The sequence below is a fragment of the Oncorhynchus gorbuscha genome, linkage group LG10 (genome assembly GCF_021184085.1).
Source record: "Oncorhynchus gorbuscha isolate QuinsamMale2020 ecotype Even-year linkage group LG10, OgorEven_v1.0, whole genome shotgun sequence".
Classification (NCBI taxonomy): Eukaryota; Metazoa; Chordata; class Actinopteri; order Salmoniformes; family Salmonidae; genus Oncorhynchus; species Oncorhynchus gorbuscha.
The window spans coordinates 31,474,240-31,501,735 of NC_060182.1; the positions used below are offsets into that span (position 1 = coordinate 31,474,240).

A 27,496-nucleotide genomic window follows, 5' to 3' on the forward strand; every position below is an offset into this window, starting at 1 on the left:
CGCACAAGGGAACCACGCCTGCAAAGAATGTTAGGCACCTTCATAAGGTAAGTCTGAATACCAACTACTGAGAAGTGCAGTAGGAAAGGCATGTGTAGGAAAGGGCATACACTCCTAAGTCAGAATTGGGCCCCTAGGAGAATGGGTTCATAAGTGCTTTTTGCTTTGTAGGGTTCTCCATGACAGTGGAATACAACATGTCTAGTTAAAAACAGCATGTCTCCATCCAGGCCCCTACAACTACATTCATGACCACATTTTCATTTTATATCCTTAAAACATCTACATTTAAAGTTAATATGCCTGATTACGTCACCTGAACAATCAAACCTTTCTAGTTACCATTGACAGATAAAATAAAAGCAAACTGGTGATAATATCATGCCCACTGACCCCAAAAATACAGAATTCCCCTCACAGGTATTCTAGATAATACCCCCAATGAATTGAAATGAACAGGTATTGTAGATATACCCTGCAATTAACAGGTATTGTAGATATACCCTGCAATTAACAGGTATTGTAGATATACCCTGCAATTAACAGGTATTGTAGATATACCCTGCAATTAACAGGTATTGTAGATATACCCTGCAATTAACAGGTATTGTAGATATACCCTGCAATTAACAGGTATTGTAGATATACCCTGCAATTAACAGGTATTGTAGATATACCCTGCAATTAACAGGTATTGTAGATATACCCTGCAATTAACAGGTATTGTAGATATACCCTGCAATTAACAGGTATTGTAGATATACCCTGCAATTAACAGGTATTGTAGATATACCCTGCAATTAACAGGTATTGTAGATATACCCTGCAATTAACAGGTATTGTAGATATACCCTGCAATTAACAGGTATTGTAGATATACCCTGCAATTAACAGGTATTGTAGATATACCCTGCAATTAACAGGTATTGTAGATATACCCTGCAATTAACAGGTATTGTAGATATACCCTGCAATTAACAGGTATTGTAGATATACCCTGCAATTAACAGGTATTGTAGATAATTAACAGGTATTGTAGATATACCCTGCAATTAACAGGTATTGTAGATATACCCTGCAATTAACAGGTATTGTAGATATACCCTGCAATTAACAGGTATTGTAGATATACCCTGCAATTAACAGGTATTGTAGATATACCCTGCAATTAACAGGTATTGTAGATATACCCTGCAATTAACAGGTATTGTAGATATACCCTGCAATTAACAGGTATTGTAGATATACCCTGCAATTAACAGGTATTGTAGATATACCCTGCAATTAACAGGTATTGTAGATATACCCTGCAATTAACAGGTATTGTAGATATACCCTGCAATTAACAGGTATTGTAGATATACCCTGCAATTAACAGGTATTGTAGATATACCCTGCAATTAACAGGTATTGTAGATATACCCTGCAATTAACAGGTATTGTAGATATACCCTGCAATTAACAGGTATTGTAGATATACCCTGCAATTAACAGGTATTGTAGATATACCCTGCAATTAACAGGTATTGTAGATATACCCTGCAATTAACAGGTATTGTAGATGCAATTAACAGGTATTGTAGATATACCCTGCAATTAACAGGTATTGTAGATATATCCTGTAATTAACAGGTATTGTAGATATACCCTGCAATTAACAGGTATTGTAGATATACCCTGCAATTAACAGGTATTGTAGATATACCCTGCAATTAACAGGTATTGTAGATATACCCTGCAATTAACAGGTATTGTAGATATACCCTGCAATTAACAGGTATTGTAGATATACCCTGCAATTAACAGGTATTGTAGATATACCCTGCAATTAACAGGTATTGTAGATATACCCTGCAATGAATTCAAATGAGGTGTTATGATTTAAGGGTGGTGATGGGAAGAGAGAAAAAGGTATATACACCAACTCCACTTCCGTTTATGAAGTCAGACACAAGTTTGTGGTGCTATTCCAATGCTGTTTCTGTGTCTAATGGTGAACTCTGATCCTCTGCATTGGTTTTCATATCAGCGGATTTGTTGCATCTTGTAGCCTTAATATGGCTTGGAGGTTTAGGGAAAGCCTGTTGCATAGCACATTCTGAGATAAACACTTCGTGTAGCAATGCACACACTGGTAAAAGGGATTAGACCAAATCACAAAAAATAAAATCTATGGTACATTTTGTGGTACTTTTAACAATACACAGCATTCCCAATGTAAACATGAGGACTGAACACATAGCATTGAAAATGCTACACAAAATGGCACCATATACACACAATGCAGACTGAGTAGCTTGTTCTGGTTAAACGGGTAGGTAGGTATAATTGGTTACATTATTGTCACACTGTTATAGGAGAATGTAGTGCAAATGTATTTTACATCAGCTGCATGATCTTTATATCAAACACAGCACAGATATGCAAAATGTGTCCCTGCATTGGCTCAATGTTATGTTTGAGTTTGTGTAGACTGGAATAAATGCTGCTCCTGTTTTAGTGTTTAAGTCCTCCCCACCTCAAATACTGGATGAATATAATATTGATATATTGTCTTTTCTTACGTTACTAAGATTATATTTAGTCAAGACTGCTTGGCGCATCTGTTGGGCAAGGGATGTGTTGTTCATAAGTCTCTGGCTCTGTGCAGTGCCATTGGATGGGACAGTCCGAGCTGCCTCCAATGGCATACCCTCCTCCTCTGGGGTCATTAAATCTCCTCGACGTAATTGGCCGGGTACAGTCCCTCTCGGCCTGTATCCAGGCGACCTCGACACCAGCCTTGGTCATCTTCATCCTCAGTCTTGGTCAGTTCATCGCCTGTGAAGAACATCTCCTTAATCAACTTGCATTCCATGCTCTTTCCATGACTGAACAACATTATGGTCAATAGTACATTTGGACATCTTTGTTGTTTCCTTTATCACATCCCTATTAGCAAAGATCAGGCAGGATGTGCATCATGTTGTTAGGAAGGCCCTACTAACACCCTCTAATATAGGGACAGTCAGAAGAGGATTGCTCATGACTAGCAGGTGCCTGTAATTGGAGGAAGTAGAATGTGGCCATTATTGACTAACCACTACAATCTTCCTCTGGGAATAAAGTGACTTTGGAATGGAATGCACAGATAAGGCAGGTCATTTCCCGTGACCTCATCTCCACCCCCCTATCAAGTCAGCTTGGCCATAATAAGCCATCTGGCACTGATAGTTGAGGTAAACTGCACTGTTGGACTCAAATCATAGGGCCAAGAATAGGGTTAAACTGGAAATACATCATATCCAAATCAAGAGACATCAAAGATGGTGAAGTGTTGTCGTTGCTTACCAGCTTTGAAGGTGAGCTCATCTTGTTCCTGTCCGTCATAATCATACAGAGCACGCACCCGGACCCCAGACGCGGTCCCGGTCCCAGCACCCCCTTTTCCGGCGCTGCTAGAGTCTTCCTCAAAGGAGTTTTCATTCCCACCCCCATTGGTCTCACCGCCTGAATGAGCTGCAGGCGCCTCATCATCGGACCAATCAGTGGAGTAGGCCTGGTTCTTTTCATAGCTGCTCACACTGCAACAGAAGGGTTAGGAAGATACATGGGTTTGGTCGGGAGAATTTCATAGATAATACAAACATGATTACAGTAGACTAGAGCAACAGTAATTAACAGAGTAAATGAAACACATCTATATAATCAATATATATCCAGTTAATTAAATGGAGACTGTAAAAAATGGGATGTTAGATCCCGCGTGTTTGATGACATTTAAATGGTTTGACTAGGGTAGGTCCCGGTGTGGCAGTAGATGGTATGTGGCAGTAGATGGTGTGTGTAGTGTTTGATCAGTGTTGTGGTCCTCTCACCTGCCACGGTCACCAGGCAGTGCCACATGATCAGCGCTGATGCTGATCAATTGAAGGAAGACAGAAAAACAAATGGTATGGCATCATGGGAGATATTGATTAACCCTGGCATGTCATTTTGTGTGTGTGTGTGTTTTTTGTCAGTAGCAGTTTCACCAGTGGAGTGATCCTCTCACCTGCTGCGGTCTCCAGGCGGTGCGACATGGTCAGTGCTGGGGGTCGGTGGGGCCCCAGCCGGCTTCTGCACCTTCTCCCTCTTAACAACAGCAGCGGCATCTGGATTATAGTCCTGGAAGGCAGAGCAGATGATAAATACGTCTACACTGAAGCAGAGACTCAGATCTGGCCAATGGCATTTAACTTTTCCTTTTTAAATCAGTCAGTAAATCAACAATCTTCCAACTGAAAGCCAATTTACTGAACGGGTTATTAAAAATGCATACTTGTATCTGGGGAGGAATGTCTATGAATAGCTGAACCACACAGTACCTCAAACATGGGCCAATTCATATGCATGCAAGGGCCATGGTGGTTGCTGAACCACTGCAGGTCCTCCTGTGTGTTGGCACCCAGGATGGTGCGCTCCAGTTCTCTGTATACCGTGCCATAGCTGGGGAGAAGACAGAGAGCACATTGTAACACGCAGAGAGAGAGGGGGCCTGTTTAAGGGACAATAATACAGTAGGGCTGCCAGTGCAAACTGTCCAGCGCTGATGGTACTGTTTTCCTGGAGGGTTTCTAGTTGTTTATGAAGGGCCAGCACTCAGAACAACAGAGTGGAATGGTTCAAAGACAAGGTAATTCGGGCCCATTCATAGCACGAGGTGAGACTACACAGAATACAGACAACACATTTGCATTCAAATTGGAGTAGTGAGATATGAGTTGGAGTCCCGACAGATGGCATTTTTCCACCAAAAGGTGGAGACAAAAACACAGAATAACTGACAGTCAAGCCCTACAGATGATGACATTTCCTGGGTGATATTGCAAAAAAATGTAGGCGTAAGATGCTATAATGGACAATCAAATGGACGATTCGAATTCTTCCAAACACATACAAGTTACAAGTGATGTTTCTGCTTTTACTGCTGTCACTGAGACAAGCTGTCTGTATTTACATGAGTGTGTTGATGAAAGCTGAGGCATGGGTTCGTAGTTGTTAGCATACCATAACCCTATGGTTGATTTATGGGTTATCACCAATACTGCCGTCCAAAAGGCCAGTGTACTTAGTACTCCATACCACACTATAAAAGCCTACACACATCCTCCATACTAATCATAAAGCAAGACCAAACACCCAGGAAACAGCTTGAATGAACTCCTTATTCCAATCACCATGGAACCTGGCTTTGTATCACACGCAATTTGATTCACAGCCAAGAATATGACACGCATTCACTCTGACATGATGCAATTTGTCTGAAATGTAATTAACTGCATCATTGAGATTTATCTATTTCAAACCAACTGTAATGAAAGCGACAACATAAATCAAGCACATTGGGAGTAGATTTCCTCTGAATGTGATGTTTAAAATAATCCATAGACTCAACGAATAACTCAAAATAATGCAGCTAAGCACTTAAAGAGATTAATGCTGTAATTAAGGTATTTTGACTGTATTATCAACACGAATGTGGAATTGTTTTTCAAGGCAGATTTGCTGTTGTGTAGATGATACCAATTTCATTATACAATGCATTTGGAAAGTATTCAGACACCCTTGACTTTTTCCACATTTTGTTACGTTACAACCTTATTCTAAAATGGATGACATTGTTTTTTCCCCTCATCCATCTATAGACAATACCCCATAATGACAAAGCAAAAACTGAAATATTAAATTTACATAAGTATTCAGACCCTTTACTCAGTACTTTGTTGAAGCACCTTTGGCAGTGATTACAGCCATTACCCAAGTCATCTTGGGTATGACAGTACAAACCTGGCACACCTGTATTTGGTGAGTTTCTCCCATTCTTTTCTGCAGATCCTCTCAAGCTCTGTCAGGTTGGATGGGGAGCGTCGCTGCACAGCTATTTTCAGGTCTCTCCAGAGATGTTCGATCGGGTTCATGTCCGGGCTCTGGACATTCAGAAACTTCTCCCAAAGCCACTCCTGCGTTGTATTGGCTGTGTGCTTAGGGTCGTTGTCCTGTTGGAAGGTGAACCTTGCTCCAGTCTGATGTCCTGAGCGCTCTGGTGCAGGTTTTCATCAAGGACCTCTCTGTACTCTGCTCCATTCATCTTTCCCTTGATCCTGACTAGTCTCCTAGTCCCTTTCACTGAAAAACATCCCCACAGCATGATGCTGCCACCACCATGCCTCATTGTAGGGATGGTCCTAGGTTTAGTCCAGGCCAAAGAGTTCAATCTTGGTTTCATCAGACCAGAGAATCTTGTCTCTCATGGACTGAGAGTCTTTAGGTAACTTTTGGCAAACTCCAAGCGGGCTGTCATGTGCCTTCTACTGAGGGGTGGCTTCCGTCTGGCCAGTCTACCATAAAGGTCTGATTGGTGGAGTGCTGCAGAGATGTTTATCCTTCTGGAGCTCTGTCAGAGTGACCATTAGGTTCTTGGTCACCACCCTGACCAAGGCCCTTCTCCTCAGACTGCTCAGTTTGGCCGTGCGGCCAGTGCTAGTAAGTGTCTTGGTGTTTCCAAACTCCTTCCATTTAAGAATGATGGAGGCCACTGTGTTCTTAGGATCCTTCAATGTTGTAGAATTTACCACAGGTGGACTCCAATCAAGTTGTAGAAATATATCAATGATGATCAATGCAAACAGGATGCACCGAGCTCAATTTCGGGTCTCATAGAAAAGGGTCAGAATACTTATGTAAATAAGGTATTTTTTGCAAAAAATGTTCAAAAACCTGTTTTTCTTTTCGCTATTACGGGGAATTGTGCGTAGATTGATGAGTAAAACATTAATTTAATCAATTTTAGAATAAGGCTGTAACGTAACAAAATGTTAAAAATGTGGAAAAAGGCAAGGGGTCTGAATACTTTCCGAATGCACTGTATGTACAACATCTGTACAAGCTTGGGTTAAAACACATGACTATTTAAGTATTTGTCATTTAAATACTTATTTTCTGTTTATTTGAGTATTTTCAAATAATGTGGCCAAATCAGCTACTTCTATTTGAAGTATTTTAAAGTCATTTCAAATAACTTTCTATAAATAGCTTCATGTACTTCATGTATTTCCAAATACATCATTTCAAATACCCCTACGACTAAAGGGTTTTGAATGCATTGAGTAATTAAATATCTGTATTTGAAAATACACTTTCCTGTGTCTGAGTATTTCCAAATACGCGCCAATACTTTTCCGAGTGTATTTCCAAATACATTCCAATATTCAACCATGTTAATTTTCCAATAAAAGAAAATATATATTTTTTTACATCAAAATGTCTTTAAAAGTATTGAAATACCCTAAATAGTATTTAAACACAGGTCTGATCCTGTACCAACTGAAAAGTTTTCCTCAATAACCCTTTCATTCAAAGGCCATGTGGGAGGATAGGTTGATGTAGGTTATGTAATAAAGGATGGGCTGTAGTATGTATGGGACGATAGAGGATAACACCAGTCACTGACCTTTGGTTCTCAGTGAGATTGAGGTGGCGTTTAATGTCCAGCAGGATCTCTTTAAGGAAGGTGAGTCTCTTGACCTCATGCTGCTGGCACTGGTCAAACACTTGCTCCATGCTCTCCTGGTATGGGGGAGTGACCCCACTCAACTCCGACAGAGACTTCTCATACTTCTCCTTAGCCTAGGGGATGATAAGGACAGCATCAGCTCTGACAGATAATGATGTCATTTTGACGTCATTACAACTAGACGTTTTGCACTCTGGGTTGAATACCAAGCAACCTGCATTAGTTCACCGTGGGTGTGTATACTGTAAGCATCTCACTCTCCCTGGCCCAGAGTAATCTGCTCTTGTCATCACCAGGGCTCTGTGAATAGAGTCGGAGATCCACCCTGCTGGATTACGTCCTGTGTTCACCACTGTAATCTCACCGAGTCGTCTTAAATAGTCCTGCATTGATTCTGTTTTTCACAGCTTTATTTCACTTGAGCCACTAACAGAAACAGAAACTAATAATAATGATCAGTCTGTTTGAGATATGATGTACGTAGTATACTGCAATAGCACACGCACTCACCACAGTGTTAATACCACTACATATACAGTCGAAGTCGGAAGTTTACATACACCTTAGCCAAATACATGTCAACTCAGTTTTTCACAATACCTGACATTTAAAAATATTTTTTTTTAGGTCAGTTAGGATCACCACTTTATTTTAAGAATGTGAAATGTCAGAATAATAGTAGAGAGAATTATTTATTTCAGCTTTTATTTCTTTCATCACATTCCCAGTGGGTCAGAAGTTTACATACACTCAGTTAGTATTTGGTAGCATTGCCTTTAAATTGTTTCACTTGGGTCAAACATTTCGGGTAGCATTCCACAAGCTTCCCATAATACATTGGGTGAATTTTGGCCCATGCCTCCTGACAAAGCTGGTGTAAGGAAAATAACCTCTGGTACCCATCTGTCTATCGCCTCCTTTGAATTCCATGCTGTCACAGTTACTAGCCCTTTCAAGCTTAACATCCTTATCCGCCCTCCAGGTTCCTCGGAGAGTTCATCAATGAGCTTGATGCCTTGATAAGTTCCTGAGGGTCACCTTCACAGTTCTCTTTCTCCCACACTCATTGACCTCATCTTTACATGCTGTTCTTTAACCCTAGCAACGTCAACAAAACTAAGGAGATGATTGTGGACTTCAGGAAACAGCAGAGGGAACACCCCCCTATCCACATCGATGGAACAGTAGTGGAGAGGGTAGTAAGTTTTAAGTTCCTCGGCATACACATCACAGACAAACTGAATTGGTCCACTCACACAGACAGCATCGTGAAGAAGACGCAGCGGCGCCTCTTCAACCTCAGGAGGCTGAAGAAATTTGGCTTGTCACCAAAAGCACTCACAAACTTCTACAGATGCACAATCGAGAGCATCCTGGCGGGCTGTATCACTGCCTGGTACGGCAACTGCTCCGCCCACAACCGTAAGGCTCTCCAGAGGGTAGTGAGGTCTGCACAACGCATCACCGGGGGGCAAACTACCTGCCCTCCAGGACACCTACACCACCCGATGTTACAGGAAGGCCATAAAGATCATCAAGGACAACAACCACCCGAGCCACTGCCTGTTCACCCCGCTATCATCCAGAAGGCGAGGTCAGTACAGGTGCATCAAAGCTGGGACCGAGAGACTGAAAAACAGTTTCTATCTCAAGGCCATCAGACTGTTAAACAGCCACCACTAACATTGAGTGGCTGCTGCCAACACACTGATACTGACTCAATTCCAGCCACTTTAATAATGGGAATTGATGGGAAATGATGTCAAATATATCACTAGCCACTTTAAACAATGCTACCTAATATAATGTTTACATACCCTACATTATTAATCTCATATGCATACGTATATACTGTACTCTATATCATCTACTGCATCCTTATGTAATACATGTATCACTAGCCTCTTTAACTATGCCACTTTGTTTACATACTCATCTCATATGTATATACTGTACTCGATACCATCTACTGTATCTTGCCTCTGCTGCTCTGTACCATCACTCGTTCATATATCTTTATGTACATATTCTTTATCCCCTTACTGTTATGCAGGTGAATGAGGACCCAAAAGCGATTTAACGAAAACAGAGTCTTTATTCCAGTTTTAGACAAAAGTGATAATCCTGGATAATCTAGGTGAAAGTAAAACAGGAAAACTGAAATCCACTCGTCAGTAGAGAGGAATGACTGGAGACTCGACCACAGACTGCAGGTTGTTTCGGGAAGGCACCGGCCGTAGCTGACACTGACACCTGCTCACACGCAGCATCTGAAGAAGGTAAAACACGACAGGGCGTAACAAGGACACAGAACAGCGAACATCATACAAGGATCCGACAAGGACAGAAGCGGAAAACAGAGGGAGAAATAGGGGCTCTAATCAGAGGGCAAAATAGGGGACAGGTGTGAAAAGAGTAAATGAGGTAGTTAGGAGAATGAGGAACAGCTGGGAGCAGGAACGGAACGATAGTGAGAGAGAGCGAGAGAGGGAGAGAGGGAGGGGGAGATAGGGATAGAAAGAGGGAAAGAACCTAATAAGACCAGCAGAGGGAAACGAATAGAAGGGAAGCACAGAGACAAGACATGATAACCAATGACAAAACATGACAGTACCCCCCCCACTCACCGAGTGCCTCCTGGCGCACTCGAGGAGGAACCCTGGCGGCAACGGAGGAAATCATCAATCAACGAACCGTCCAGCACGTCCCGAGATGGAACCCAACGCCTCTCCTCAGGACCGTAACCCTCCCAATCCACTAAGTACTGGTGACCACGTCCCCGAGAACGCATGTCCATGATCTTCCGTACCTTGTAAATAGGTGCGCCCTCGACAAGGACGGGGGGGGGGAGACGAACGGGGGTGCGAAGAAAAGGCTTAACACAGGAGACATGGAAGACAGGGTGGACGCGACGAAGATGTCGCGGAAGAAGCAGTCGCACAGCGACAGGATTGACGACCTGAGAGACACGGAACGGACCAATGAACCGCGGAGTCAACTTGCGAGAAGCTGTCGTAAGGGGAAGGTTACGAGTGGAAAGCCACACTCTCTGACCGTGACAATACCTAGGACTCTTAATCCTACGTTTATTGGCGGCTCTCACAGTCTGCGCCCTGTAACGGCAAAGTGCAGACCTGACCCTCCTCCAGGTGCCCTCACAACGTTGGACAACAGCCTGAGCGGAGGGAAAGCTGGACTCGGCGAGCTGGGACGAGAACAGAGGAGGCTGGTACCCAAGACTACTCTGAAATGGAGATAGCCCGGTAGCAGACGAAGGAAGCGAGTTGTGAGCGTATTCTGCCAGGGGAGCTGTTCTGCCCAAGACGCAGGGTTTCTAAAAGAAAGGCTGCGTAATATGCGACCAATCGTCTGATTGGCCCTTTCTGCTTGACCGTTAGACTGGGGATGAAAACCGGAAGAGAGACTGACGGAAGCACCAATCAAACGACAGAACTCCCTCCAAAACTGTGACGTGAATTGCGGACCTCTGTCTGAAACGGCGTCTAACGGGAGGCCATGAATTCTGAACACATTCTCAATGATGATTTGTGCCGTCTCCTTAGCGGAAGGAAGCTTAGCGAGGGGAATGAAATGTGCCGCCTTAGAGAACCTATCGACAACCGTAAGAATCACAGTCTTCCCCGCAGACGAAGGCAGACCGGTAATAAAGTCTAAGGCGATGTGAGACCATGGTCGAGAAGGAATGGGAAGCGGTCTGAGACGACCGGCAGGAGGAGAGTTACCTGACTTAGTCTGCGCGCAGTCCGAACAAGCAGCCACGAAACGGCGCGTGTCACGCTCCTGAGGAGGCCACCAAAACCGCTGGCGAATAGAAGCAAGCGTACCCCGAACGCCGGGGTGGCCAGCTAACTTGGCAGAGTGAGCCCACTGAAGAACAGCCAGACGAGTAGAGACAGGAACGAAAAGAAGGTTACTAGGACAAGCGCGCGGCGACGCAGTGTGAGTGAGTGCTTGCTTTACCTGTCTCTCAATTCCCCAGACAGTCAACCCGACAACACGCCCTTCAGGGAGAATCCCCTCGGGGTCGGTAGAAGCCACAGAAGAACTAAAGAGACGGGATAAGGCATCAGGCTTGGTGTTCTTATTACCCGGGCGATAAGAAATCACGAACTCGAAACGCGCGAAAAACAACGCCCAACGAGCTTGACGTGCATTAAGTCGTTTGGCAGAACGGATGTACTCAAGGTTCTTATGGTCAGTCCAAACGACAAAAGGAACGGTCGCCCCCTCCAACCACTGTCGCCATTCGCCTAGGGCTAAGCGGATGGCGAGCAGTTCGCGGTTACCCACATCATAGTTGCGTTCCGATGGCGACAGGCGATGAGAAAAATAAGCGCAAGGATGGACCTCGACAATTAATTGTTTAGTGACGTCAGGAGTAACAAGGATAGGAGCGGATGTAAAACGCTTCTTGAGGAGATCAAAAGTTCCCTGGGCGGAACCGGACCACTTAAAGCACGTCTTGACAGAAGTAAGAGCTGTGAGAGGGGCAGCAACTTGACCGAAATTACGAATGAAACGCCGATAGAAATTAGCGAAACCTAGAAAGCGCTGCAACTCGACACGTGACTTTGGAACGGGCCAATCACTGACAGCCTGGACCTTAGCGGGATCCATCTGAATGCCTTCAGCGGAAATAACAGAACCGAGAAATGTGACAGAGGAGACATGAAAGGCGCACTTCTCAGCCTTCACGTAGAGACAATTCTCTAAAAGGCGCTGGAGTACACGTCGAACGTGCTGAACATGAATCTCGAGTGACGGTGAAAAAAATCAGGATATCGTCAAGGTAGACGAAAACAAAAATGTTCAGCATGTCTCTCAGTACATCATTAACTAATGCCTGAAAGACAGCTGGAGCATTAGCGAGACCGAACGGCAGAACCCGGTATTCAAAATGCCCTAACGGAGTGTTAAACGCCGTTTTCCACTCGTCCCCCTCTCTGATGCGCACGAGATGGTAAGCGTTACGAAGGTCCAACTTAGTAAAGAACCTGGCTCCCTGCAGAATTTCGAAGGCTGACGACATAAGGGGAAGCGGATAACGATTCTTAACCGTAATGTCATTCAACCCTCGATAATCCACGCAGGGGCGCAGAGTACCGTCCTTCTTCTTAACAAAAAAAAACCCCGCTCCGGCGGGAGAGGAAGAAGGCACCACGGTACCGGCGTCGAGAGAAACAGACAAATAATCCTCGAGAGCCTTACGTTCGGGAGCCGACATAGAGTATAGTCTACCCCGAGGGGGAGTGGTCCCCGGAAGGAGATCAATACAACAATCATACGACCGGTGAGGAGGAAGGGAGTTGGCTCTGGACCGACTGAAGACCGTGCGCAGATCATGATATTCCTCCGGTACTCCTGTCAAATCACCAGGTTCCCCCTGAGAAGAGGGGACAGAAGAAACAGGAGGGATAGCAGACATTAAACACTTCACATGACAAGAAACGTTCCAGGATAGGATAGAATTACTAGACCAATTAATAGAAGGATTATGACATACTAGCCAGGGATGACCCAAAACAACAGGTGTAAAAGGTGAACGAAAAATCAAAAAGGAAATGGTCTCACTGTGGTTACCAGAAACTGTGAGGGTTAAAGGTAGTGTCTCACATCTGATACTGGGGAGAAGACTACCATCTAAGGCGAACATGGGCGTGGGCTTCCCTAACTGTCTGAGAGGAATGTCATGTTTCCGAGCCCATGCTTCGTCCATAAAACAACCCTCAGCCCCAGAGTCTATCAAGGCACTGCAGGAAGCAGCCGAACCGGTCCAGCGTAGATGGACCGACAAGGTAGTACAGGATCTTGATGGAGAGACCTGAGTAGTAGCGCTCACCAGTAGCCCTCCGCTTACTGATGAGCTCTGGCTTTTACTGGACATGAATTGACAAAATGTCCAGCAGAACCGCAATAGAGGCAAAGGCGGTTGGTGATCCTCCGTTCCCTCTCCTTAGTCGAGATGCGAATACCTCCCAGCTGCATGGGCTCAGACTCTGAGCCGGAGGGAGGAGATGGTTGAGATGCGGAGAGGGGGAACACCGTTAACGCGAGCTCTCTTCCACGAGCTCAGTGACGAAGATCTACCCGTCGTTCTATGCGGATGGCGAGTGCAATCAAAGAGTCCACGCTGGAAGGAACCTCCCGGGAGAGAATCTCATCTTTAACCTCAGCGTGGAGTCCCTCCAGAAAACGAGCGAGCAACGCCGGCTCGTTCCAGTCACTGGAGGCAGCAAGAGTGCGAAACTCTATAGAGTAATCCGTTATGGATCGATCACCATGACATAGGGAAGCCAGGGCCCTAGAAGCCTCCTTACCAAAAACTGAACGATCAAAAACCCGTATCATCTCCTCTTTAAAGTTCAGATAATTGTTAGAACACTCAGCCCTTGCCTCCCAGATAGCTGTGCCCCACTCCCGAGCCCGACCAATAAGGAGTGAAATGACGTAAGCAATCCGAGCTCTCTCGCTTGAGTATGTGTTGGGTTGGAGAGAGAACACAATATCACACTGGGTGAGAAAAGAGCGGCACTCAGTGGGCTGCCCAGAGTAACATGGTGGGTTATTAACCCTAGGTTCCGGAGACTCGGAAGACCAGGAAGTAGCTGGTGGCACGAGACGAAGACTCTGAAACTGTCCTGAGAGGTCGGAAACCTGAGCGGCCAGGGTCTCAACGGCATGACGAGCAGCAGACAATTCCTGCTCGTGTCTGCCGAGCATTGCTCCCTGGATCTCGACGGCAGTGTTGCGAGAATCCGTAGTCGCTGGGTCCATTCTTGGTCGGATCCTTCTGTTATGCAGGTGAATGAGGACCCAAAAGCGACTTAACGAAAACAGAGTCTTTATTCCAGTTTTAGACAAAAGTGATAATCCTGGATAATCTAGGTGAAAGCAAAACAGGAAAACTGAAATCCACTCGTCAGTAGAGAGGAATGACTGGAGACTCGACCACAGACTGCAGGTTGTTTCGGGAAGGCACCGGCCGTAGCTGACACTGACACCTGCTCACACGCAGCATCTGAAGAAGGTAAAACACGACAGGGCGTAACAAGGACACAGAACAGCGAACATCATACAAGGATCCGACAAGGACAGAAGCGGAAAACAGAGGGAGAAATAGGGGCTCTAATCAGAGGGCAAAATAGGGGACAGGTGTGAAAAGAGTAAATGAGGTAGTTAGGAGAATGAGGAACAGCTGGGAGCAGGAACGGAACGATAGAGAGAGAGAGCGAGAGAGGGAGAGAGGGAGGGGGAGAGAGGGATAGAAAGAGGGAAAGAACCTAATAAGACCAGCAGAGGGAAACGAATAGAAGGGAAGCACAGAGACAAGACATGATAACCAATGACAAAACATGACACTTACACTGTGTATAAGACAGTAGTTTTGGAATTGTTAGTTAGATTATTTGTTGGTTATTACTGCATTGTCGGAACTAGAAGCACAAGCATTTCGCTACACTCGCATTAACATCTGCTAACCATGTGTATGTGACAAATAAAATTGGATTTGATTTGATTTAACTACGTCAGGTTTGTAGGACTCCTTGCTCGCACATGCTTTTTCAGGTCTGCCCGCAAATTTTCTATAGGATTGAGGTCAGGGCTTTGTGAGGGCCACTCCAATACCTTGACCTTGTTGTCCTTAAACCATTTTGCCACAACTTTGGAAGTATGCTTGGGGTCATTGTCCATTTGGAAGATCCATTTGCGACCAAGCTTTAACTTCCTTACTGATGTCTTGAGATGTTGCTTCAATATATCCCTCATGATCCCATCTATTTTGTGAAGTGCACCAGTCCCTCCTGCAGCAAAGCATGCCCACAACATGATGCTGCCACCCCCGTGCTTCACGGTTGGGATGGTGTTCTTTGGCTTGCAAGCCTCCCCCTTTTTCCTCCAAACATAACGATGGTCATTATGGCCAAACAGTTCTATTTTTGTTTAATCAGACCAAAGGACATTTCTCCAAAAAGTACGATATTTGTCCCCATGTGCAGTTGCAAACCATAGTCTGTTTTTTTATGCCGGTTTTAGAGCAGTGGCTTCTTCCTTGCTGAGCGGCCTTTCTGATTATGTCGATATAGGACTCGTTACTGTGGAAATAGATACTTTTGTACATGTTTCCTCCAGCATCTTCACAAGGTCCTTTGCTGTTGTTCTGGGATTGAGTTGCACTTTTCGCACCAAAGTACGTTCATCTCTAGGAGACAGAGTGAGTCTCCTTCCTGAGCGGTATCGCAGATGGGTGGTCTCGTGGTGTTTATACTTGCGTACTATTGTTTGTACAGGTGAACGTGGTACCTTCAGGCGTTTGGAAATTGCTCCCAAGGATGAACCAGACTTGTGGAGGTCTACAATTTTCTTTCTGAGGTCTTGGCTGATTTCTTTTGATTTGCCCATGATGTCAAGCAAAGAGGCACTTGGTTTGAAGGTAGGCCTTGAAATACATCCACAGATAATCCTCCACAGGTACACCTCCAATTAGCCTATCAGAAGCTTCTAAAGCCATGACATAATTTCTGGAATATTCCAAGCTGTTTAAAAGGCACAGTCAACTTAGTGTATGTAAACTTCTGACCCACTGGATTTGTGATACAGTGAATTATAAGTGAAATAATCTGTCTGTAAACAATTGTTGGAAAAATTACTTGTGTCATGTACAAAGTAGATGTCCTAACCGACTTCCCAAAAATAATTTGTTATTAACAAGAAATTTGTGGAGTGGTTGAAAAACAAGTTTTAATGACTCCAACCTAAGTGTATGTAAACTTCCGACTTCAACTGTATTTTAAAACAGTTGTAATGACACTTGTCAAAATGGAATTGTCACCTGTTTGGTTGTGGTTGTCTCACCTAACTATCTTAAGGTGAATGCACCAACTGTAAGTCGCTCTGGAAAAGACCGTTTGCTAAATGACTAAAATGTTCATGTAAATGTTTGTCCTGACTGTCCACGAGAATCCAAATATGTCACATCAGGTTTGCAACGAATAACTTCAATCAGATCCCCTTTCACCTGTAGAGGGGGAAGGAAAGAACTAGTGGGGATGAACAACTCATGTCTTGTTGTAAATCAAAGGAGAAGATCACTAAAGGAATGTGCTTTGTCTCAACAGACCTTTTTCCAGCTGAAACTCGAATACGTTGAAAAGCGAATACTGGAAAAATATTTCTAATGTAGAATGTGGGGAATGGTCAGAGGCGATCTATAGAACACTAATGTCATTTTTTTGTTATTTTGTGATGTCATTAAAAATATTATGAAGGAAATACTGTAACTTGGACAGTATACCCACCCAAGTTCCCATACTATGCATTGTGCATGTAATAGGAAAAAGTATGAAAGTGTTTGTTAAGAGAGGGAAGTGATGTGAAGAGCTATAAGAGATAATTGTTTTCCATAACTTTGCACTGTGAGTAGTCACCGCCCCGAAGTGAGGCCAGAGAGTGTGTCAGCCTACCTGAACTACCCCTTTCGAGCAAAAGGTATAAATGATGGGTTAAGAACACATTAAACCAGAAAAAGTGTGAAGCACGCAGCTGTACATTTAAAAAGGGTTGAACTTTGAATCTCAACATGAGGTGGAGAAGATAAACTCCCCTTCCTGGCAATAACTGGTACGGCTGATTAGCTGACCGAAGTAGAGCATCTTCGAAAGCGAATTTAAGTAGGACCATCCTGTTACTCTGCTCAAGCTATCACATTACTCTACTCTCATCACCCTACTGGGTAACCATCGATACGGTTGGCTAGCCTATCTTCAAAGAAGCATCTTCAAGAGGGAATGGAAGGAAAATCAACTCTTTCACGTAAGTACATTCATGATTTCTCACTCAAAGCGGGCGGCAGTTTGTGTGCAAAGTATATGGTTACTGTAGGTGAAAGTTATTTCTGAACGTACCAATGTTAAGTGTCTCTGTGCCTCTCTCTCACCTTCTCCATCTATTCTTTAACAAGCAGCCATGTTGTTATCATTCCGCTAGGGACCTGTTTTCAACGTATTAAGTCCCCAGTCAATAACCAGTGTTTATCCTGTGTTCCCATTTAATTAGCTAGTAAATAAATAATTAAACCAATTTGTGTAGTACTGAATCATAAGTAAGGCTCATGTTTTTGCAGATGCCAGGAGGTTACGACTGTTCAGAATGATGATATGATACAAGTTTATGATTAATAAGTTGACTGTTTATAGATGTGATAGGTAAAAACCTTTTAGGGTTTAATTCGGGAGATGGTAAATCTGTAAAGAACCGCTCTCTTGGTGTCCCAGATCCTAATGAGTTAATTGTTACATTATTCATTTAACTGGTTAACAATTAAACATAGTTAGTTAATTAGATTAATAACATTCTTCAGATTAATGTTAAAGTCACGACATGTTTGATATGCATAACGTCAAATTCTATGACGTAAAGTCTTACATTTTCATACATTTGTACAAAAAAGGTAGTCATGTCCTTTTTTCCATTTGTCGGGCCTCTGTCTCACCTTCTGCATGTCATGTTTGCACTTGTCTGTTTTCTCGTGGAGTTTCTTCTGCTGATCAGTTGTGACGGAGGCCTGTGTCTTCCCGTCTGCCTCTCGGGTGGCGGCCAGTTTCTCCTCCTTACACGCCATGTGGTATGTTTTCTTAGCAGTCTCCATCTGTGGAATCACGTATACAATCTTAGTATCTCTATAGATACATTGTTAAATACTAATACATTTAAGCATGCAGGTGACTTAATTTAGTTATTGTTGAAAGGGCAATGTTCTTCTCTGATGGTCAGCTTGGATGAGTGACTCAGCAAGACTCATTATACTAAACAAAACAGAACTAACACATAAACACCTGTAGCTATAGTACCTAGCTATTTGGCAGAGCAGCTTGTGTGCTGACTCAGATGTAGCTCAAATGACAAATGTTTTAAAGATGGCCTAAACACTACTTAGGCTAGCACAGACTTGAATATGTTCCGGGATTCTTCTGATGACATTGAGGAGTACACCACATCAGTCACTGGCTTTATCAATAAGTGCGTCGAGGATGTCGTTCCCACAGTGACTGTACGTACATACCCCAACCAGAAGCCATGGATTACAGGCAACATTCACACTGAGCTAAAGGGTAAAGGAGCAGGAGGCTAACCCGGAAGCTTATAAGAAATCCCGCTTTGCCCTCCAACAAACCATCAAACAGGCAAAGCATCAATACAGGACTAAAATCGAATCGTACTACACCGGCTACTACACCGGCTACACAAATCCGACACTCGTCGGATTTGGCAGGGCTTGCAAACTATAACAGACCACAAAGGGAAGCACAGCCGAGAGCTGCGCAGTGACATGAGCTTACCAGACTAGCTAAATAACTTCTATGTTCACTTCAAGGCAAGTAACACTGAAACATGCATGAGAGCATCAGCTGTTCCGGACGAATGTGTGATCACGCTCTCTGTAGCCGATGTGAGTAAGAGCTTTAAACAGGTCAACATTCACAAGGCCACAGGGCCAGACGGATTACCAGGACGTGTACTCCGAGCATGCGCAGACCAACTGGCAAGTGTCTTCACGGACATTTTCAACCTCTCCCTGTCTAAGTCTGTAATACCAACATGTCTCAAGCAGACCACCATAGTTCCTGTGCCCAAGAACACTTGGGTACAGGGAGGAGGTGAGGGCACTCGGAGTGTGGTGTCAGGAAAACAACCTCTCACTCAACGTCAACAAAATAAGATGATGATCGTGGACTTCAGGAAACAGCAGAGGGAGCATCTCCCTATCCACATCGAAGGGACAGCAGTGGAAGGTGGAAAGTTTTAAGTTCCTCTGCGTACACATCACAGACAAACTGAAATGGTCCACCCACACAGACAGTGTGGTGAAGAAGGCGCAACAGGAGGCTGAAGAAATTTGCCTCTTCACCCAAAACCTTGATAAACTTTTACAGATGCACAATCGAGAGCATCGTGTCGGGCTGGTACGGAAACTGCACCCCCCTCAACTACAAGGCTCTCCAGAGGGTGGTGCGGTCTGCACAACGCATCACTGGGGACAAACTACCTGTCCTCCATGACACCTACAGCACTCGATGTCACAGGAAGTCCAAAAAGATCATCATGGACAACAACCATCCGAGCCACTGCCTGTTCACACCGCTACCATCCAGAAGGCGAGGTCAGTACAGGTGCATCAAAGATGGGACCGAGAGACTGAAAAACAGCTTCTATCTCAAGGCCATCAGACTGCTAAACAGCCATCACTAACTGAGAGAGGCTGCTGCCTACATTGAGACACAATCACTGGCCACTTTAATAAATGGATCACTAGTCACTTTAAACAATGCCACTTTAAATAAAGGCACTTTAATAATGTTTACATATCTTACATTACTCATATCATATGTATGTATATACATATTTTGTTGCACCTTGCCTATGCCACTCGGCCATCGCTCATCCATATATTTATATGTACATATTCTCATTCACCCCTTTAGATTTGTGTATATTAGGTAGTTGTTGGGAAATTGTTTGATTACTTGTTAGATATCACTGCACTGTCGGAACTAGAAGCACAAGTATTTCGCTACACTCGCATTAACATCTGCTAACCATGTGTATGTAAAATTTGATTGGATTTGGATTTGGTAACCTTCCTAAATGACTACCGACCCATAGCACTCACCTCTGGAGCCATGAAATGCTTAGAAAGGCTGGTAATGGCTCACATCAACACCATTATCCCAGAGACCCTAGACCCACTCCAATTTGCATACCGCTCAAACAGATCCAAAGATGATGCAATCTCTATTGCACTCCATCCCTCCCTTTCACACCTGGACAAAAGGAACACCTATGTGAGAATGCTATTCATACAGTTCAGCGTTCAACACCATAGTGCCCTCAAAGCTCATCACTTAGCTAAGGACTGGGACTAAACACCTCCCTCTCAACCTGGATCCTGGACTTCCTGACTGGCCACCCCCAGGTGGTAAGGGTAGGTAACAACACATCCGCCACGCTGATCCTCAACACAGGGCCCCTCAGGGGTGCGAGCTAAGTCCCCTCCTGTACTCCCTGTTCACTCATGACTGCACGGCCAGGCCTGACTCCAACACCATCATTAAGTTTGCTGATTTTTATTGATTTATTTAACCTTTATTTAACTAGGCAAGTCAGTTAAGAACAAATTCTTATTTTCAATGACGGCCTGGGAACAGTGGGTTAACTGCCTGTTCAGGGGCAGAACGACAGATTTGTACCTTGTCAGCTCGGGGGTTTGAACTTGCAACCTTCCGGTTATTAGTCCAACGCTCTAACCACTAGGCTACCCTGACGCAACATCCTGATCACTGACAACGATGAGACAGCCTATAGGGAGGAGGTCAGAGACCTGGCCATGTGGTGCAAGGACAACAACCACTCCCTCAACGTGATCAAGTCAAAGGAGATGATTGTGGACTACAGGAAAAGGAGGACCGAGCACGCCCCCATTCTCATCGACGGGGCTGTAGTGGAGCAGGTTGAAAGCTTCAAGTTCCTTGGCGTCCACATCACCAACAAACTAACATGGTCCAAGCACACCAAGACAGTCGTAAAGAGGGCACGACAAAACCTATTCAGGAGACTGAAAAGATTTGGCATGGGTCCTCAGATCCTCAAAAGATTTTACAGCTGCACCATCGAGAGCATCTGGTCGCATCACCGCCTGGTATGGCAATACCAGGCAACTGCTCGGCCTCCAACCGCAAGGCACTACAGAGGGTAGTGCGTACGGCCCAGTACATCACCGGGGCCAAGCTTCCAGCCATCCAGGACCTCTATTCCAGGCGCTGTCAGAGGAAGGCCCTACAAATTGTCAAAGACTCTAGCCCTTGTCATAGACTGTTCTCTCTGCTACCGCACGGCAAGCGGTACCAGAGCGCCAAGTCTAGGTCGAAGATGCTTCTAAACAGCTTCTACCCCCAAAACACAAGACTCCTGAACAGCTAAACAAATGGCTATCCAGACTATTTGCATTACCCCCCCCCCCATACCCCTTTTACGCTGCTGCTACTTTCTGTTATTAGCTATGCATAGTCACTTTAATAACTCTACCTAAATGTACATATTACCTCAATTACCTCAACACAGGTGGCCCCGCACATTGACTCTGGACCAGTACCCCCTGTATATAGCCCCGCTATTGTTATTTACTGCTGCTCTTTAATTATATGTTATTCTTATCTCTTACTTATTTTTGGGTTATTTTCTGAAAACTGCATTGTTGGTTAAGGGCTTGTAAGTATGCATTTCACTGTTGTATTCGACGCATGTGACAAATAAAATTAGCTTTGATTTGATTTTACTCCGGCGAGTCCCAGTCCAATGACAGCTGTGTAATGTGTGCGTCACCCATCCTACTCCCATGCAGTACCTTTGCAGCCAGACAGACTGATGCACAACCAAATAGACTAATCAACCAGTTGTAGTCACAGAGGTCAGTCATGAAGACAGCCAAGCGCGTCAAATAGCTACCCACATTCATACATTCACTGTATTGTACACTTTGTATTTAATAACAACTCACTCTAAAAGTAACTGATATTCATGTTAGCCATGTAAGTACACATGATGTTGCAATAAGGAGGATACAACAGATCCCCTTCCCTAAAACTTCCTGTCCACTTACCTCTTTGAGCTTCTTGGCCCATGGTTTCTGGGCCTTCTTGAAACCCTCGTCGGCCTCTTTGGCCTCCTTGAAGCCTCCGATCATCTGCTTGTGGTACGCCTCCTTCTGCCAGTTCTTGACCTTCTCCAGGTCTTCGTTGAGCAGGCCGTTCTTCACCTCCTGGTGCAGCTCACTCACCTTCTCAGCCTCGGTCATCACACCCAGCCACGCTCTCTCCACGGTGCCATACTGGGGTCCTGGGGTTAGAGAATACAGGGGGACATTCAATCAAAACATATAGGTGTCAGAATTTTTTTTTGAAAATGTGAACGTGACCAACTCAGTGGCCTTGTGGTCAGAGTGTCCGCCCTGAGTTTGAAAGGTTGGAAGTTTGATCCCCAAGCAAGTCATACCAAAGATTGAAGAAATGGGATCCAATGCATCTCTGTTTGGCCTTTAGTATTAAGGAGATAATTGGGGGTAAGGCCCTGCGGTAGACTAGCGTCCTTGCCAGGGGGTGTACTTGTACATCAAGCCGTCTCACGCTCCTGCTCTTATCAGCCATTCCAGTTTGCACAAGTTAAGCCTCCTCATCTTACAGAAAACACTCACAATACAATCGGGACAGGTGGAGCTGAGCAGTGAGTTAAATCAAAGGAATTTAACATGGGATGAAGACCTCAAAACAGACGCCAAACAGACAATCACAATACTGGCCTTTCTCGATCAGCTGTCTCCATCTCTTGGACCAGGCGGTCAGCTGGTCACCATAGGCCTTCTCAATCTTGGCACGTTCCTGAAGGCAGCCCATGAGGTCATTGCAGAGCCGGTGGCCGTCGTCAATCCGCTTAACGGCGCGCTTGTAGTTTCCCACCTGAGAATGGTCAGAGGAGGGTAGACATATGAGGTACAAGAGCAAAACACAAGGCTTCCCAACATATCAATGATTGAAGATGAGGATGCAGTCAAGTGCAATACTCAATATGCCAAATCTCTAAGAGCACTAAAATATCTTTAGGTGGAAATAACTAATCTGACGGGCCAACATAAACTGTAAAATAAGAGAGAGAGAGAGAGAGAGAGAGAGAGAGAGAGAGAGAGAGAGAGAGAGAGAGAGAGTAAAATATGAAATGGAGATAAAATAGATCAAATAAATAGTTTAACTGTGGTGTAGTGGCGGAAATGATAAATGATCTACTAATACCCTGGAGTAACAATAAAGAATCACCTGTACTCACTTTCATCATTCTCATACCACCTTAAGAGATGCCACCTTAACACAGGCATCGCAGTGCCTGCAGGGGGCATAAGCTCCTGGTGCATGACATAGGGAGGTGGGGGGGCGGCTCATGCCTGTGCATGTGTAGTTATGCAATGGCAGCGGCTTTGTGTGTGTGGCCATCGCTGTGACTTTTTTTAAGTTACTCTAAAACAAATAAAATATAATACAGTACCTTGCAAAAGTATTCAGCCCCCTTGGGGGTTTCCTATTTTGTTGCATTACAACCTGTAATTTAAATGGATTTTTATTTGGATTTCAAGTAATGGACATACACAAAATAGTCCAAATCGGTGAAGTGAAATGACAAAAAGAACTTGTTTAATTTTTTTTCATTTTTTAAAGTAAAAATGGAAAAGTGGTGCATGCATATGTATTCACCCCCTTTGCTATGAAACCCCTAAACAAGATCTGGTGCAACCAATTACCTTCAGAAGTCACATAATTAGTTAAATAAAGTCCACCTGTGAGATTGGAGTATCTGTCCATAGGAACACTTTAAGCCGTACACTCCACAGAGCTGGGCTTTACGGAAGAGTGGCCAGAAAAAAAGCCATTGCTTAAAGAAAAATATAAGCAAACACGTTTGGTGTTTGCCAAAAGGCATGTGGGAGACTCCCCAAACATATGGAAGAAGGTACTCTGGTCAGATGAGACTAAAATTGAGCTTTTTGGCCATCAAGGAAAACACTGTTTCTGGCGCAAACCCAACACCTCTCATCACCCCGAGAACACCATCCCCACAGTGAAGCATGGTGGTGGCAGCATCATGCGGTGGGGATGTTTTTCCATCGGCAGGGACAGAGAAACTGGTCAGAATTGAAGGAATGATGGATGGCAATAAATACAGGGAAATTCTTGAGGAAAACCTGTTTCAGATTTCCAGAGATTTGAGACTGGGACGGAGGTTCACCTTCCACCAAGACAATGACCCTAAGCATACTGCTAAAGCAACACTCGATGGGGAAACATTTAAATGTCTTGGAATGGCTAGGTCAAAGCCCAGACCTCAATCCAATTGAGAATCTGTGGTATGATGTAAAGATTGCTGTACACCAGTGGAACCCATCCAACTTGAAGGAGCTGGAGCAGTTTTGCCTTGAAGAATGGGCAAAAATCCCAGTGGCTAGATGTGCCAAGCTTATAGAGACATGCCCAAGAGACTTGCAGCTGTAATTGCTGCAAAAATGTGTCTCTACAAAGTATTGACTTTGGGGGGGGGGGGGGGTTATGCATGCTCAAGTTTTCTGTTTTTCTGTCTTATTTCTTGTTTATTTCACAATAAAAAATGTTTTGCATCTACAAAGTTGTAGGCATTTTGTGTAAATCAAATGATACAAACCCCCCCTAAAAATCTATTTTAATTCCAGGTTGTAAGGCAACAAAATAGGAAAAATGCCAAGGGGGTGAATAATTTCGCAAGCCACTGTAAATGTCCTCAATACACACAATACCCCATAATGACAAAGCAAAAACAGGTTTTTAGAAATGTTTGCAAATTGATTAAAAATAAAAAACAGAAGTACCTTATTTACATAAGTATTCAGACCCTTTGCTATAAGACTCAATATTTAGCTCAGGTGCATCCTGTTTCCATTGATCATCCTTGAGATGTTTCTACAAATTGATTGGAGTCCACCTCTGGTAAATTCAATTGATTGGACGTGATTAAGGAAAAGCACACACCTGTCTTTATAAAGGTCCTACAGTTGACAGTGCATGTCAGAGCAAAATCCAAGCCATGATGTCGAAGGAATTGTCCGTAGTGCTCCGAGACAGGATTGTGTCGAGGCACAGATCTGGGGAAGTGTACCAAAACATTTCTGCAGGATTGAAGGTCCCCAAGAACACAGTGGCCTCAATCATTCTAAAATGGAAGAAGTTTGGAACCAATACTCTTCCTAGAGCTGGCTGCCTGGCCAAACTGAGCCATCAGGGGAGAAGGGCCTTGGTCAGGGAGATGACCAAGAACCCAATGGTCACTTTGACATATCTCTAGAGTTCTTCTGTGGCGATGGGAGAACCTTCCAGAAGGACAACAATCTCTGCAGCACTCCACCAATCAGGCCTTTATGGTAGAATGGCCAGACGGAAGACACTCCTCAGTAAAATGCACACAACAGCCCACTTGGAGTTTGCCAAAAGTCACCTAAAGGACTCTCAGTCCATGAGAAACAAGATTCTCTGGTCTGATGAAACCAAGAATGAACTCTTTGTGCCTGAATGCCAAGTGTCACATCTGGAGGAAACCTGGCACCATCCCTACATTCAAGCATGGTGGTGGCAGCATCATGCTGTGGGGATGTTACTCAGCGGCAGGGACTGGGAGACTAGTCAGGATCGAGGCAAAGATGAACTGAGCAAAGTACAGAGAGATCCTTGAAATCCTGCTACAGAGCACTCAGGATCTCAGACTGGGGCAAAGGTTCACTTTTCAAAAGGACAACGACCCTAAGCACACAGCCAAGACCATACAGGAGTGGCTTCGGGATAAGACTCTGAATGTCCTTTTGTGGCCCAGCCAGAGCCTGGACTTGAACGAGCATCTCTGAAGAGACCTGAAAGTAGCTGTGCAGCAACTCTCCCCATCCAACATGACAGAGCTTGAGAGGATCTGCAGAGAAGAATGGAAGAAACTCCCTGAATACAGGTGTCCTAAGCTTGTACCATCATACCCAAGAAGACTTGAGGCTATAATTGCTGCCAAAGGTGCTTCAACAAAGTACTGAGTAAACGGTCTGAATACTTATGTAAATGTGATATTTAATTTAATTTTTTAGCAAAAATGTATAAAAACAGTTTTTGCTTTGTCATTATTGTAGCTATTAATACAGTTTATAAAAAACAATTTAATCAATTTTAGAATAAGGCTGGAACCTAACAAAATGTGGAAAAAGTCAAGTCTTTCCTGAAGGCACTGTAATGACCCGCGCATGTATTTGTATGTGCCCCTCTGTGTGCGCGCACACGTCTGCGTGTGTGTGTGTGCTGGTGTACTGACTGCTATAATCCTTTACTGTGCTCTAATGCAGGCAGACAGATTATCAGGGATAGGACACTGACAGGACGAGGCAGAGACAGGAATGCAGCCCACAGACAAAGACCACTCAGCGAGGATGGGCCCTAGGCTGGGTGGGACTGGTGTGGGGTACAGTCTCTGTGTCAAAAACAAAGTCCCTTTAAGAAGAGTTTACAGTATATAGATAATATACAGTTTTGTATTTTTGCTGTGTTTTCTGTCAGACGTGTTTTTCATTTTAAACCAAACATCTAGCCCTACAAGAGTCCTTATGCCATTCAGTATGCTGTGGCCAGAGCTTTCTTGGCCGTGTATAGATTTTAGGGCAGGTGGATGTGGGCTGAATGGCTGCCTCAGTGCTGCTTCTAACTGAGAGGCTCTGTCAGTCGGTCTCTGTGACCCTCCTCCTACGACGACACAAAAGGGACTCTATAGTGCTCTATAGTGAATTCCATAGCACTAATTGGATATTTTCTGTGCAACAACATCAACGTATTGGATTAACCAACCATATTCCTATTGATCCTCATAGAAATGAAATTACGTGACCTATAGTATCATGTTGTCAATATTTTTTTCACCAGAGAGGATGATGGTGGCCAGTGATCCTATGACTCATGTTTCCTAAAGAGGGATTGTTGTGTGTGACTTAGCTGATAAAGGTCTATAGGTTTCCCTTCATAGCCCAGATGACCTGTATGGATGGTGTTTCTGAAGTACCTCCCAAAAGCTGTCCATAGCGTCGTCAGCAGTAGCAGCAGATTCATCGTAGGACCCCGACATTTTCCTGGTTGTGGTAAAGCAGGCTAAACCCTAAATGTGGCAGCAGCAGAGCTGGGTCCCTCACACACTGGAAGAGAGAGAGAGAGAGAGAGAGAGAGAGAGAGAGAGAGAGAGAGAGAGAGAGAGAGAGAGAGAGAGAGAGAGAGAGAGAGAGAGAGAGAGAGAGAGAGAGAGAGAGAGAGAGAGAGAGAGAGAGAGAGAGAGAGAGATTGCAATACATATACATGT

At 44.3% G+C, this 27,496-nt stretch overlaps 1 protein-coding gene across 3 annotated transcripts in view; it reads right to left on the bottom strand.

The window, feature by feature from the left end:
- Positions 1-1,698: 1,698 nt before the first annotated feature.
- Positions 1,699-27,496, bottom strand: part of LOC124045868 (protein kinase C and casein kinase substrate in neurons protein 1-like) — a 63,788-nt gene continuing 37,990 nt past the window's right edge. For all 3 annotated transcript variants that reach the window (XM_046365627.1, XM_046365628.1, XM_046365626.1), the window contains 10 exons: positions 27,206-27,335; positions 22,905-23,061; positions 22,209-22,444; positions 18,045-18,200; positions 7,472-7,647; positions 4,347-4,467; positions 4,034-4,146; positions 3,858-3,899; positions 3,331-3,563; positions 1,699-2,820 (listed from right to left, as the gene is read on the bottom strand). In XM_046365627.1, the coding sequence (XP_046221583.1) occupies positions 2,711-2,820; positions 3,331-3,563; positions 3,858-3,899; positions 4,034-4,146; positions 4,347-4,467; positions 7,472-7,647; positions 18,045-18,200; positions 22,209-22,444; positions 22,905-23,061; positions 27,206-27,268 (1,407 nt within the window). In that variant the 5' untranslated portion in view covers positions 27,269-27,335 and the 3' untranslated portion in view covers positions 1,699-2,710. The remainder of the gene's footprint in view (positions 2,821-3,330; positions 3,564-3,857; positions 3,900-4,033; positions 4,147-4,346; positions 4,468-7,471; positions 7,648-18,044; positions 18,201-22,208; positions 22,445-22,904; positions 23,062-27,205; positions 27,336-27,496) is intronic.